Here is a 14,563-nt window from a genome sequence, read left to right as displayed (position 1 = left end):
CATGCCCAGGACACTGAATTTATCCATTTGAAGCTACTGAACATTCTACAGCAAGGAATGTGGTAGTTAGATACCAGTTTGGAGAGGCTTTATCTGCCAGCAGTATGCAAGATGCCCAGCGATATAGTTGTAGATAACAGTGTCAGGAGGCTAATGTAAAAATCCAGGAGTGCTAGAGGTTAAGGTAGAAAAACCAGAAGGCATAGTAAAGAAAACAAATTCTGAATTTGAGAACCAATAGAAAGTGGGGAAATAAACATTGAACACAATTCTTCATTATTACTTATGTGCAAATGCAGCCATCGTTTATAGGAACATGGAAGTCAAGTTTGGGCAATAATCTGATGTTTGGCTTTGCAACTTGTTTTTAACAAAACAGTATAACACACTAGTAAAAATATCCAGTAAGAACTCTGGAACTTCTGCAACTCCAGGGAAAGGTCAGCCTGTTGAAGTACCTTTGTGAGGCAGTAATTTAAGCCATGGGAGTTAACGGAGAAAACTGAGAGACAGGAGAAGTCAAGGATTCAACCTCGGTGACAGTTATGTTTTTTTCTTTTTTAATTTGTTTATTTAATTTATTTATTTTTGGCTGCATTGGGTCTTCATTGCTGTGTGCAGGCTTTCTCTAATTGCAGCGAGTGGGGGCCCCTCTTTGTTGCGGTGTGTGGGCTTCTCACTGTGGTGGCTTCTCTTGTTGCAGAGCATGGACTCTAGGCACGCAGGCTCAGTAGTTGCGGCTTGCGGGCTCTAGAGCACAGGCTCAGTAGTTGTGGTGCATGGGCTTAGCTGCTCCACAGCATGTGGGATTTTCCTGCACCAGGGCTCGCTCAAACCCATATCTCCTGCATTGGCAGGCAGATTCTTAACCACTGTGCCACCAGGGAAGCCCTATGGTTTTTAACAAAGAGACTGAAAAAAAAAAATTAGGAAAGAATACAGAGAAGGAATAATCATGAGAGGTAGAGATCTGGCTATTTTGATGTAGTAGGATCTTATGAATTAGAATATTTTAAAAAGAATTGTTGGTGCAAAAAGCTGTACAGACATCAAAGAGAAAGGTGACCAAGGAGAGCCCATTGGATGTCACAATCAAGAGGTAACTGTTCATCTCTGAGCAAATACATTTAGTAATGTGTTTGGAGAAGATGATAAGTTTCAGGATGTTGAAAAAGAAGAGTAGATAGAGAAAAGTAGAGGAGAGGTAGTAACTGTAAATTCCTGTTTGAGTTTAGCAGGAAACCCAGAGGTATGTTGTATTTTAGGACAACAGTTACGTATAAATTTATAGTTATATCTATATACTACAGGTAGTATAGAGCAATATAGAGCAATATATAATATAGAGCAATTATTCAATTGAAAAGGCTTGGAGGACAGGTGAGTTAGATTAAGTTTAAAGAAGAAAGAGAGCAAGAAAAATATTAAGCAAAGACATTTGAAGAGGGATAGCCGAAGACTGAGGCTCTAGATATTTTTCAGTAAATAAGCCATTTAGCACAATTGAGAATGCACATTTTTAAAAGAAGTGAATATACGAGTGGTTACTGCTGAGCTCAGAAGTTGAGATAAAACCTGTGATGTCAAGGTCATAAATTTGATCCTCACGTTGGACAGCTTGCTTTGTACATAGGAAGATCCTATTTCATAACCAGAGATCCCATTCTTAATCAGCCATCTTAAAATGCCCGAAGTAATCATTATCTTCTCGGTAGTATTAATGATAAATGCCACATTTTGATCAACTGCTATGTGCTAGTCACAATTATAGATAATTTATGTAAATTATTTCATTTAGCCATAATGATACCATCTAAGGTAGATATTTAATAGATTGGAAAATAAAGGTAGAGGAAAAAAAACTGCCTTTTTCAAGACTTCCTTGTTAGTAATTAGCTGACACAAGGTTTGAACTCAGATCTGTCTGATTCCAGCTATGGCCTGCTGCTACTATTTCACAAGTTAGAATACATGACACTATGACTCTCTTATTGCTGTGGCAAACATACAAATAAAAAGCCTAAGAGCATGTGTTCCTTGTACAGGATTAGTATCATCATCTCTTGTACTAGGAATAACAGGTTTTATGCCCACCTTCTTCTAAATGTAGATTGGTAACTATATAGTTGCACAAGTGGCCAAATACACAACTTACCTTTAAAAATCCCTTAAAAAATTATCCCCTGGCCAGGCAAGTTACAATGAAAGACATGATAAATGTACAAAGGAAAAAGAATTCTCTTCTTAAGTTGATTTTCTAGCTCCAACAAAAATGATTTAGCAAACTCTAAATAGAGCACAGGGACTGAAAACACCCACACGTGTCTGCACATGTGTTACTCATACAATATATACAGTGTGCATGGCCAACTGGACCAAATAAGGCTACAATTCCTTCAAGAAATTTTAGGAAGTCCATAAACTACAAGGATAAAATTGTCTCAAGAGAAATGAATACCACATTCCTAAAGTCACAAGTAAATGAAGCCCACGATATAATTAAGGACTCATACAGATTTGTATTTTTTAAAGTCGTAACAATATAATGTTCCATTATTAATTAAATTAACAAATGTTAATGGATCACACACTATACTGGTCATTGGGAATAGGGTATTCAACAACAGTAGCCATGATACTTTTCCTCACTGATCTTTAAAGTCTAGCAGGAAAGACCAAAGGGTGTAAAATTAGAAAATTACCATACAACTGAACCGTACAGATACAAATATGGTAAGAATCACTAAACTAGTTGGTGATAGGAGGTAGAGGTTGTTCAGGGAACACTTCACTGAAGAAGTGACATTTGAACTGAGATCTAAGTGACATCTAGGAATTAACCAGGCAAAGCTAAGGGGAAGCTAACAGAACAATATTTTTAAATGCAAGGTGCTAGAGGGAGCATGGTCAGTTTGAGCATCTGTAACAGATCTGGTGGCTGCAGCTTAGAGAAGGAAAGTGACCTTGGTGTGAGATGATGCCAGAGAGACAAGTAGGAACAACACCATACAGGGCCCTATGGTCCAAGTTAAGAATTCTAGTCTCTTCCCTGTAAGCAATGTTAAACTAGCAGAGAGTTGCAAGGAAGACAGATTGTTGTAAGGAAGTAACATTATTCGTCTCTGATATTCCCAATATCGTAGGCATTTTAGACATTTTCCAAATAACATATGTCATTAATATAACTTACAAACAAACTAATAAACAAAAGTAGAAATTAAAGTGCAATAAAAACAAAGGACATTTGAATTAGGAATCTGGGGGAAAAATGTATCCACCTAACTGCAGTCAGAATGAACCGCATTACTGATTTTTAACTGTTATTTCTGTTGTCAATGCTTAGTTTAAAAATTAAGTGTTATTACAACTAAGAAAAATGTACCAGTGCTGAATGTGCATCGGTATTCTTCAGTGAACTGTTTCCATGCAAATTAAGTAACTATGCAGGAATAGTGTTCAAAAATTCTAGTGTCTTTAAATCTCTTCAGTCTTTCAGACTTGATTTGAACTTCTGCACTATAAAAACGTCTCCCATCACAATCAGGCTGAAAAGCTTATTATAATTGCACTTAGGCGAAAGTATAAGAGCCTGTTACAGCTCCATCTGACTATTCTAAATGAGTTCTGACAGATTTTGACTTGTAGGACCTGTCACCTTTTTTCACAGCTTTGGAGGTTGAGATTTTGATCTGCAATTTACCCTGGGCCTTAGTTATTTTTAGGCTTCAAGTTCTTCAAGCTCACTTATCTTTTATTCTGCTGGGGCCTAGAGAAAGGTTATATTCAGCTTTCGAGGGCTGTGTCTAATTTTCTTTTCTGAAGGACTTTTTAAAATCTAGAATGAACTCAGTCTTCTTGATTATTCAAATATAAATGGCTTATTCTTTGTATCTAAACAAATACACATTTTTAGGTCAGGTCTTGGTATTTGAACAAGAAATGTAAAAAAGGAAAAAGTTGATGTATGTAATGTAAGAATATGAATGATAATGAAAATTTAATCATAAATACTAAGATAGTTCAATAGATAGATGTCTAGGTAAGACACTAATGTAAACATAGAAATGTTTGCTTCCTCTCCGTAAGCTTGAGGGCTTCAGTATAAAGCATTTTCTGTATATAAAGCTTATTTGTGGGTTATTATATTTCAGTACAGATATCACTTTTTGTTGTGGATCACCTTAAAATTCACACTACATAGATCAATCATCATCACTTCACCCTCATATCCCCTGAGTATTAGTATTTATAGATGAGGAAAGACAACAAGAGAGGACATGTTCCCTCTCTTAATATATCTGGAACATCAGCCCACATCTCCTGACTCCCTGTTATAGTTTCCAACATGCTACATTGCTATAGACTCTCTCTTTTAAAAAATTAATTCCTTTTGAATTTAGTAAAAACATTAGGAAAAAAATAAAGAAAATGGAAAGCTGAAAACCTGAAGACTAATACTCTCAATAGTTGCTCCAGGCTGTTACAAATCATCATTCTCTGTTAGACATCAATAACTTGCATTGGAGGATAAGGTCTGTAGAAAGCTGATAACATTAGCCAATGCAAATTAGATTATTCCCTTGCTGCTCCAATTTATTAAATGCACAACAAATGACTTCATGTTTTCAGTATTGGGAAATGGGCTTCTTAGAATTTCTGGCTCATATCACATGTACTGTATGTCATTGCAAAAAATCATTCAATACCCATTACAAAAGTCTTCAACAGAATCAGAACTGTCATTTCTAAGTTAAGTTCAATGTAATCTGTCCCCAGAGATGATTTGGATTGTTAACCTTGAAAAAATAAAAAAATAATCACCTGCTCCTCTGGTGTGATTAAAATCTCCTTTAATGATTTTGCATGATTTTCCATTGCCATTGCATACACCACAATGATCTTCCCTTGCAAGAGACCCTAATAAACCATCACAGCCAACTTTCTGCAACAAGAGAATGACAGTACATCATAAAATGAACTTTTTCTTCTTTTCTCTTTTAACCACTACTTTAGGACAAACCTAGTCTCTACAAACTAGACCTATTTATTTTACAAACTAATAAAATGCCATATTCTCTGGTGCAAACTAATACAGCAAGCTCATGTCAAATAATACCACCTGTAAATTGTCCAAAGTAGGGTAGTGATAAAAGTATTTTTCTTATATTAAGAATTAAATGGTATCCTAAAGCAATTTGGAAAACTATTATTGAGACAAATGCAATTTACATAAATCCCAAAGGAAGTCACATTTCTATTAAACATAACATGATAAATCTAATTCATTCTACTCAACATAGAACAGATAAGCTTCACCGTATGGATGGGTGGCTTCACTCCTAAAGTGGTTGAAGAGGAGATGCTGAGTATTAAATATTAACTCTGTGGAAACCAAATATAAATGTTTACATTCATTACAGTTCACCAATAAACTTCTATCCCCAACTTCTTTGGCATCTAACGCATGAGTGAGTAAGAACTGCTCACAACCTATGGTTGCTATAAGAAAACAGTAACAGTGGGATAATTAATTTTTATATGTTCCCAGAATGATGTTAATATGAATCTTCTTAAATCATTGACTCTTTTCTAGTGAATAATGTTGGTCTCCCTTTGATGTTCAGAAAATATGATATTTTGCAAAGTTGTGCATACTCAAAGTGCACAAGTTAATGTCTGTACTGTCAGAAATAAATGGTAGAATGATACCATCACTCCTAATCAAGAAGAAGCTGCAAGACTGACTGATGTTACATCCATTCATAACAAGTTACAATTATTTAAATAAATTTTTAAAATATCACATAAAACAGAAAAACAACCAGGGTCTTTTTCTGTGGTTGGTGTCAGTGGTGTTGGGTGTGGGAAGGAGCAGGTTATAAAATGCAGCTGCAGGATGAATATCCCAAGAAAGCAAAAATCGCATTAAACCTGCATAATACAGCATCCTTTCCCTTTGTCATGAGGGTGTGTATCAGTGTCAAGAAGCAGACAAAACAATGCAATAGTGGAGAACTCTGACCAGCGAATCAAAGCTTATTCAGGGAGAAATGAAGAGAATGTTTCTGGATGAAAGAGGTGGTCACCACAGGAAATTCTCAAAATACAACAAAGATATGGTCAGAGTCCACTGATCAGGAGCCATGAAAAGACCTGAGAGTCCTGGGGTTAAAGAAAAAGTCTCTCCTTCATGTACAAATGAGGAGAAAATTTAGAGTAGAGTTTAGAGTGATTTTGAAATGATAAAAAGTGCCTTTATTGCTCTATCCCTAGCATCCGACTTGTTTCTCAGCAAATATAATAAACTTGATAAATAGTAGTTAAATGATTGAATAAATTAGTACCTAGTTGTCTCTTAGTTTTTTGTAACCCTTGTAACTGGGATAGTATAAGTTTGTAAAATCTAAAATAAAAGGCAGGGATAAACATAATGCCATGGCTCAATAATCACGTAAGCTTAAAATAAGAATCAGAGTTAGTATTTTGTAACTGGTAGCCTCAAGCATCCACACTTATCGAAATATGCTCACATAACTCTAAAAGTTAAGGATGAATGACTTGGAAAAGACAATACTGTTTAACTGGCGGCAGGTACCTGAAGTACCAATGGCAGGCTGGAAACTGGCAGGTACCATGATAATACAGAGGAGAGTTTTCTCTACCCTCTTCCAGGATAGAAATGCCAGGGAGCCAAACTGGGTCACCAGGAGAAAGCTGTCTATTTTCAATTGCCCTCCTTAGTCCACTCACCAAGTTTAGAATTCTACATTCAACTTCAATGGTGTATGTTTTATGATAAAAATAAAACACTCTAGCCAAACCCAGTATACAGAGGGTTGTCAGAAACAAAAAAGGAAGCATGCTTTTAATTATACTGAAAGACGGAATGAAGCATGTTAGTTAAAAAGCCAGATTCCTGAAGTATTCCAATGCTGTCAGAAGTTACAACTCATTTCACAGAACTTTAATTATAATCATCAGGTTCACATAACACTTCTGCAGAATTTTTTGTTGTTGTTGCTGTTACTTTTATGTTTACCTAGGGACTCTATAAAAGATCTGGCTTACACAATACTGTTAAGTGAAAAGCACAGCAATGTAAGCTATTATATTTGGCATATAGAGTTACGAAAATAATTTCTTTTGAAAAATAAATTCGTTTAAGTCATATACTAATCTGACATTTACATAAAATGATAAAATAAAGATAAAAGTTTTAATTGCACAACATACAGTTTTGAAAACAAAATATGTATAGATAAATAATTGCAATGATTTTTAAATAGACAAATGAAAAATTATATTTCAGGCTACTGCCATATTCTGTTAAAGAATAAAGGAAATTAATATGTAATTATAAGACTGTCTCTTATACCAATTATATTGCATGATTCTACGCTTTAAATGTTGGAGCATGATGGCAAAATAAAGAATCTGAGAGCTGCTAAAGCATTTAAGTTTCACGATGTTTCCAAGTTTTTATCCAGAAGTCTATAGACTTCTATTGGACCACAGATTGATCCATCCATAGCTTGTAATTGTTTTCAAATTTTGGAGCATGTGTGCACATGCGTGTGTGTGCATATGTGGTCAGGTATGCATTTTTTATAGGAAGAAACCAAAACTTTTATCAAATTCTCAAAGGGGTTTATTGCACAAAAAAGTCAATGACCACTGGCCTGCCTATTTCATTTTACAGATTAATGGACACATACATATTTTAAGTGATTTTCCCGAGAACACAGTTTCCTAGTGGTTGTCGTGGATTCAGTCCTCCTCCACTCAGATACCTCTTTTATTACTAAAGGATGTACATATTTTCCTTCCAAGCCTGGGAAATTTATCAGCTGATGGCTGTTAGCCTTCAGCCCTGTTCAGAAAATGGCTAGCCTAAAGAAATCTGCGTTTCCCAAGATCACATCCCCCTCATCCCCTGGGACAGCTTGTATCCAAACACTAGTAGATAATGGGGGTTAAAAAGGTCTGGTTTTCTCACCCCAAATGGGGACAACTTTGAAGAGCCATCCCAGCCACAATGCTCCTCACACGGTCAGCTGACATCTTGTGACTGTACCAAGCCCAAATGCTCCCTGTGCTCAGTCCTGCCTCCTTCCCGCTCTGCATACATGTTGATCATGAAAACACCTGGTATTATACTTCCTGCATAATAATCTTCCAGGGGAAGCCAACCTGAGACAGTGGCAGACCTGTAACTAGCAACTTCAAAGCTTTAGCGTTTGATCTTTCCACTACACTATTCATATTCATTTTAACAGAATGTCTCCTTTTTTTTTTTTTTTGTGGTACGCAGGCCTCTCACTGTTGTGGCCTCTCCCGTTGAGGAGCACAGGCTCTGGACGCGCAGGCTCAGCGGCCATGGCTCACGGGCCCAGTCGCTCCGCGGCATGTGGGATCTTCCCGGACCAGCGCACGAACCCGCGTCCCCTGCATCGGCAGGCGGACTCTCAACCACTGCGCCACCAGGGAAGCCCAGAATGTCTCCTTTCTAATGATAAATAAAGAAAAGCACATAAATGCACATAGTAGATGGAGATTATTTTTTAAAAGAAATAGAAAGGCAAATGAAATGCTTAAGTATAATAAAAAATTGAATGTACATTTAGAAATCAGCTGATTCAAGAATGTTGATGATACTTTGAGTAATAAGACTGATTTTATAGGTTTTTGCCACATGGCTCAGTCTTGGACACAAGTCATGGAGAACTGGAGTGCTTGAGTTTCTGGTCTGGAATGCCCAAAGTGTCACAATTTTACACCTGTAATATGTACGTTACAGAATAAAATTTTCAGATTCTTTCAGCTAGTAATGAGTATTATATATTTTCTAGTCTGAACTCTTCATTATACAGATGAAGAAATGGACTTTCAAAGCAGATCAGACTTGCTGAAGATCACAGTTGAGGCAGAGCTTTCCAATGTACCGTGCAGCTGCTCGAAGGTCCCCCAATCCTCCCTCAGCATATACACTCTCCCTTTTGGAATGTCTTACCTGACACCTGCCATTTGCACAGATATCTAATCCCTGATATCCACAAGAAGTTCCATCCAACACTTTTTCTGATAGAAGAATAGGCTGTTCTTTTCCAACAGGAGAGCAAAACAAGGCACATGGTTTTTCTACATACAGAGTGGATAAAAATAAATGAACAAAATTTGTTCCATAAGTATTTTTACCTCAAGCTTTATTTTTCAGAACAGTTAGGAGTAAAAAAATATAATCTGATATTAACTGAGTAATGCACTATTAGAATATATAATACTAGAGGGTTATTATAAGTAGTAAATGAGATGATGCCTGAGCAAAAATAGGTATCCAATGAATATTAATCTCCTTCTTAAGAATTATGCCTTCAGATTATTTTTTAAATGTACCATTTATTATTTTCTGGCACTAAACCTCTACCACACACAAACCAAGCATTCTTCGTGAAAAATATTTTGCATACTCCCATTTTTTGCTCGTATCTTTTGGCATGAACTCATTTTAATCTTAAGAACATACCAGATTTCTGCCTATTTAAGATTTACTTTATTCATGAAGCCTTTCTTGATGTCTCACTTCTAAATTCCAATACACTAATTGAAAATCCTATGCATTTAGCATTTTCTAATTGAAAAATGTGTAAAGGGAGAAAGAAGAACTTCTAAGATGAACAATTCTTGTAAGATTTTCCATTGCGAGGATGTTTAGCAATGCAATACAATCCCATGAGAACATCCATTGGAATGCACAGTTGCTGAAGTGCTAGCTGGGACTCACCCTCTTCATTGCTTACTCAGAAAGCATGTCAGGATGTATGACGTTCAGGGTGAGAACTACAGTTCTAGGTAAAGAATTCTTGAATGGGTGGCAGTCACCTTCAGTGCTTCCTTAAACAATAAGGTAGGGGGGTTAGAGTTAAAACACTTGCCTATTAGGCTCAGTCAAAAAGTGACAAAACATTTTTAAAGTGCTGTTTCTATTTCTAAGCATCCTGCAGAGGAGCTGTAGTATTTGGTAACACCAGTAGTAGGATTATCCAAATCAGAAACTTCAGAGCAATTTCCAGGCTACATTACTACTCTATTGGCTTGACACCAGTCAGGCCCTTTACTGTTTATTAAGCTCATACAAATAGAATGGAAAATAGTTTACAGTCTCTGACACTGATCTTCGCTTATGTCTTCAGTAAAGTTCCACCATATGCTGATGGGATTCTATAAATACCAAATAACAGCCAGAGGCATGGAACAGGGTATCACTTGGCAAAGAGAAGACAGACAGTTAAATGAGCCTTCAGAATTGAACATTTCAAACAGTTTTCACATGTGGCTTCTGGATACTGGTCTGAACGATTTTGGGGAGTTGTACCATGGCCTTTAATGTGAATGGTTTTGAAATTTCCCTTTAAGATGCTATTATACGCTGCAATAAAGCAGTTCAGTGTGCTCTCACACCTCAAAGTAGGTTATGTTTATTCAGTGACTACTTACTATGTCATATCTTTGGAATTAAAAACAGCTGCTGTCATTGCAACACTTTAATAGTGACATATATATACAAACACACACACACACACACACACACACACACCTCACTATTCTCTTTCTGGAGTTTTCACTGAAGAGAGGAGCAAACCAGATATAAGAATGATGTTGAAAGAAGTTAGTCTAGAATATTCCATTTACATTCTAAGCAAGAACTCAGATAAAAACGTTGTATTCCTCCTTTTACATATTGTCAATTTACTGTACTTACTTTAGCCTTATAGGTGACATCAAAATTTGATACCAATCTTCCTTCCTGGAGTACACCCTTGAGATTGTGACATTATAGTGATCCATGTAACATGCCAGTACTTGGCAGGCAGGCTCTGTCTTGATTTAAGAGGCCACCCCTTTCCAAGGTATGCATTAAACATGGATTTCAGCCAAATTTCAGCACAGAGTATGCAAAATACCCGAATGTTAAAGCCATGCACCTTTTTTTCTCTAAAAATAAATGTTCACTACTGTATTGATACCTTATATTTAATTCTCTTAGCCAGAGATTCATGTGTTACATAAAAAAACAGAAATAGCCACTTGCGTTTTAAAGTATCGAAAACTTGGGGTTTTTAAAAGACTTGTATATTTCAGTTTCTTCCATATGGCTCTAATACATAAAAACTATTGTTGTGTCTTTCATTCATCATACAGACTGACATGTTTGATTGATACATGTCACAGAATTATCAAAAATGGTACCCTGCTAATTATATAAATATCTATTATGGATCATTCTGATGATAAACAACACTTTATAAGAGTCAGGAGCTCCCTTAATTGTGATTTCCAACAGTTTTAATATTTTAAATTGACCCCCATACAACTCTGATTTTCTTTTAAAATCTGGAGGGAACCTGTTTCCTATCTCTTATTTCACATGTGAGTAAACAGGTCTCAAATGAAGTAAATATTATCAAATCAGACAGCCAGTTGGAGGCAGATGTAGAATTAACCCAGGATGAGATGATGATTTTCAGGATTTGAACTGTCATATTGACTTTATTTTTACCATGAAAAAATATTACTTATATACTTAAATTAATGCAACAAATATCCATCAGAAGCTTAATAACTGCCAGACAGTACACTGGGCACAGACAATAGAGGGAATAGAGACGCATTAAAATCTGCTTCAGCAGGGTCTTGTGGAGTACTTGGCAGGGGTACGTATCCTATATGGAAGATCAGCGGGATTCTTTTTTCCTAGAGAACTTGTCATAAACTGAGTCCAGAAAATCAGTAGAAGTTTTCGAGGTAAATACACGGGGAAAGAGATTAAAGCTTGAGAAAGAAAGGATATTGTGCCAAGAAACGTGCATATTTATAGGCCCAGAATTAAGAAAACATGATGTATCTGAGGGATGAAATGAAAGTCGGCCTGGCAGTGCTGGAGATTACAGAAGGGAATGATGGAGATGAGGCCAGAGACGTTAAAGGGGGCAGGTCACAATAACGGCCTTATAAACCAGGTAATAAAGTTTGAGATTGGTCCTGACAGCAACGGGATTTGTGGAAGGGTACTCCTTGGCACAGTGACTGATAGTTATGGCCTTCAAAAAGGCCTGCCTGTCTGAAATGAGGAGTAGGGGCTGAAGGAGGGTCAGAGAGACAGTGAGGAAGCCGTTTGAAGAATCCAGGTCAGAGATGGTGCAATCATGAACAAAGATGCTGGCAAACAAAGAAAGGTTTGGACAAATAGGGTGTGCTGATTGATTACAGGGGGATGGAGGTTGAGGCAGAAGGTTTCTGGCTTAGCTTGGTAATGAGGCTGATCATGATGCTATGCTCCATGAGAGAGCACAGTAAGAGGAGAGATGGTGGGAGTGAGAGAAAGGAAAAGGGGAAGGGGTATGTTGAACTTGAACCATGCTGAGTTAGAGATGAATGGGATGCTGAGTGGACAAGTTCATGCAACATAGGGGTAAACAGGTAAGGAGCTCAGGGCAGAGAGATCTAGGTTGGAGATAAATGTTTGTGTTCCTTTAGCATTCGGATGATAAATAAAACCTAGTGAATAAGTAAGATTATGCCAAGAAGGACGTTTAGTGAGAAAAGGGGCCAGGACAGGTCACTACAGAAAATTCCCATAAGACATATCATTCTTTCACTAAATATTTATTAAGTGTCTACTCTGTTCAGATACTGCTTACAGTGCTAAACACATAGCAATGCATAAAATACAACTCTTGCTCTAACAATTATTATTTGAGGGGGGACATAAACAAGTAAAATAAAAGTACTATGATAGATGATGATAAGGTCTGTGAAAAAAGAATAAAGCAGGGGAAGGAAAAGCACTGAGTCAATATTTATGAAAAGATCAGAAGGAGGTGAGAGAATGAATCATACTGCTATCTGGGAAAAGTAATTCACCAGAGAAAACAACAACTTCCAAGACACTAAGACAGAAGGGAGCCAGTGTGGGTGGCAAGGTGTGATGCGGGCACAGTACAGCTGAACTTAGAGGGTAACAGGAAGCCAGGGAGCTGAGGACCTTAGAGACCATTAGAAGAACTTTGGACTTTTAGTGAGCTGGGAAGACACTGAAGGCTTCTGAATGGAAGAATAACATGACATGACTGACATTTTAAATGCATCACTCTGGCTATGTTGAGACTGAAGGAGGTATGAGGACACAGGCATAAAGAACAGTTAGAGATAGCAGGAGAAGAACTACAATCCTTGAGCCTGTGGAACGAAAACCACACTCACAGAAAGATAGACAAGATGAAAAGGCAGAGGGTTATGTACCAGATGAAGGAACAAGATAAAACCCCAGAAAAACAACTAAATGAAGTGGAGATAGGCAACCTTCCAGAAAAAGAATTCAGAATAATGATAGTGAAGATGATCCAGGACCTTGGAAAAAGAATGGAGGCAAAGACTGAGAAGATGCAAGAAATGTTCAACAAAGATCTATAACAATTAAAGAACAAACAAACAGGGCTTCCCTGGTGGCGCAGTGGTTGGGAGTCCGCCTGCCGATGCAGGGGACGTGGGTTCGTGCCCCGGTCCGGGAGGGTCCCACATGCCACGGAGCGGCTGGGCCCGTGAGCCATGGCCACTAAGCCTGCACGTCTGGAGCCTGTGCTCTGTAGCGGGAGGGGCTGCAGCGGTGAGAGGCCTGCGTACCGCAAAAAAAAAAAAAAGAACAAACAAACGGAGATGAACAATACAATAACTGACATGAAAAATACACTAGAAGGAATCAATAGCAGAATAACTGAGGCAGAAGAATGGAAAAGTGACCTGGAAGACAGAATGGTGGAATTCATTGCTGTGGAACAAAATAAAGAAAAAAGAATGAAAAGAAATGAAGACAGCCTAAGAGACCTCTGGGACAACATTAAATGCAACAGCATTCGCATTAGAGGCATCCCAGAAGGAGAAGAGAGAGAGAAACGACCCTAGAAAATATATGAAGAGATTATAGTCAAAAACTTCCCTAACATGGGAAAGGAAATAGCCACCCAAGTCCAGGAAGCGCAGAGAGTCCCATACAGGATAAACCCAAGGAGAAACACGCCGAGACACATAGTAATCAAATTGGCCGGCTTCCCTGGTGGCGCAGTGGTTGAGAGTCCACCTCCAGATGCAGGGGACATGGGTTCGTGCCCCGGTCTGGGAAGACCCTACATGCCGTGGAGCGGCTGGGGCCGTGGGCCATGGCTGCTGAGCCTGCGCGTCTGGAGACTGTGCTCCGTAATGGGAGAGGCCACAACAGTGAGAGGCCCATGTACCTCAAAAAAAAAAAAAAATTGGCAAAAATTAAAGACAAAGAAAAATTATTGAAGCAGCAAGGGAAAAATGACAAATAACAAACAAGGGAACTCCCATAACGTTAACAGCTGATCTCTCAGCAGAAATTCTACAAGCCAGAAGGGAGTGGCATGATATACTTAAAGTGATGAAAGGGAAGAACCTATAACCAAGATTACACTACTCAGCAAGGATCTCATTCAAATTCCATGGAGAAATCAAAAGGTTTACAGACAAGCAAAAGCTAGAATTCACC

General features: G+C 37.7%; 1 protein-coding gene across 1 annotated transcript in view; it reads right to left on the bottom strand.

Annotated features, from left to right (window-relative positions):
* The window catches only part of ADAMTS19 (ADAM metallopeptidase with thrombospondin type 1 motif 19), a 281,743-nt gene that overhangs the window by 88,227 nt on the left and 178,953 nt on the right, over positions 1 to 14,563 (bottom strand). The window contains exons 14-15 of the mRNA XM_022588714.2: positions 9,011 to 9,138; positions 4,822 to 4,942 (exon numbers count right to left, since the gene is read on the bottom strand). Coding sequence (XP_022444422.2) covers positions 4,822 to 4,942; positions 9,011 to 9,138 — 249 coding nt within the window. The remainder of the gene's footprint in view (positions 1 to 4,821; positions 4,943 to 9,010; positions 9,139 to 14,563) is intronic.

This window comes from Delphinapterus leucas, chromosome 3, assembly GCF_059928025.1.
Source record: "Delphinapterus leucas isolate spDelLeu-1000000601 "Yukka" chromosome 3, BTC_Dleu_Yukka2, whole genome shotgun sequence".
NCBI classification, from domain to species: domain Eukaryota; kingdom Metazoa; phylum Chordata; class Mammalia; order Artiodactyla; family Monodontidae; genus Delphinapterus; species Delphinapterus leucas.
This window is presented reverse-complemented; position numbering and strand designations above follow the sequence as displayed.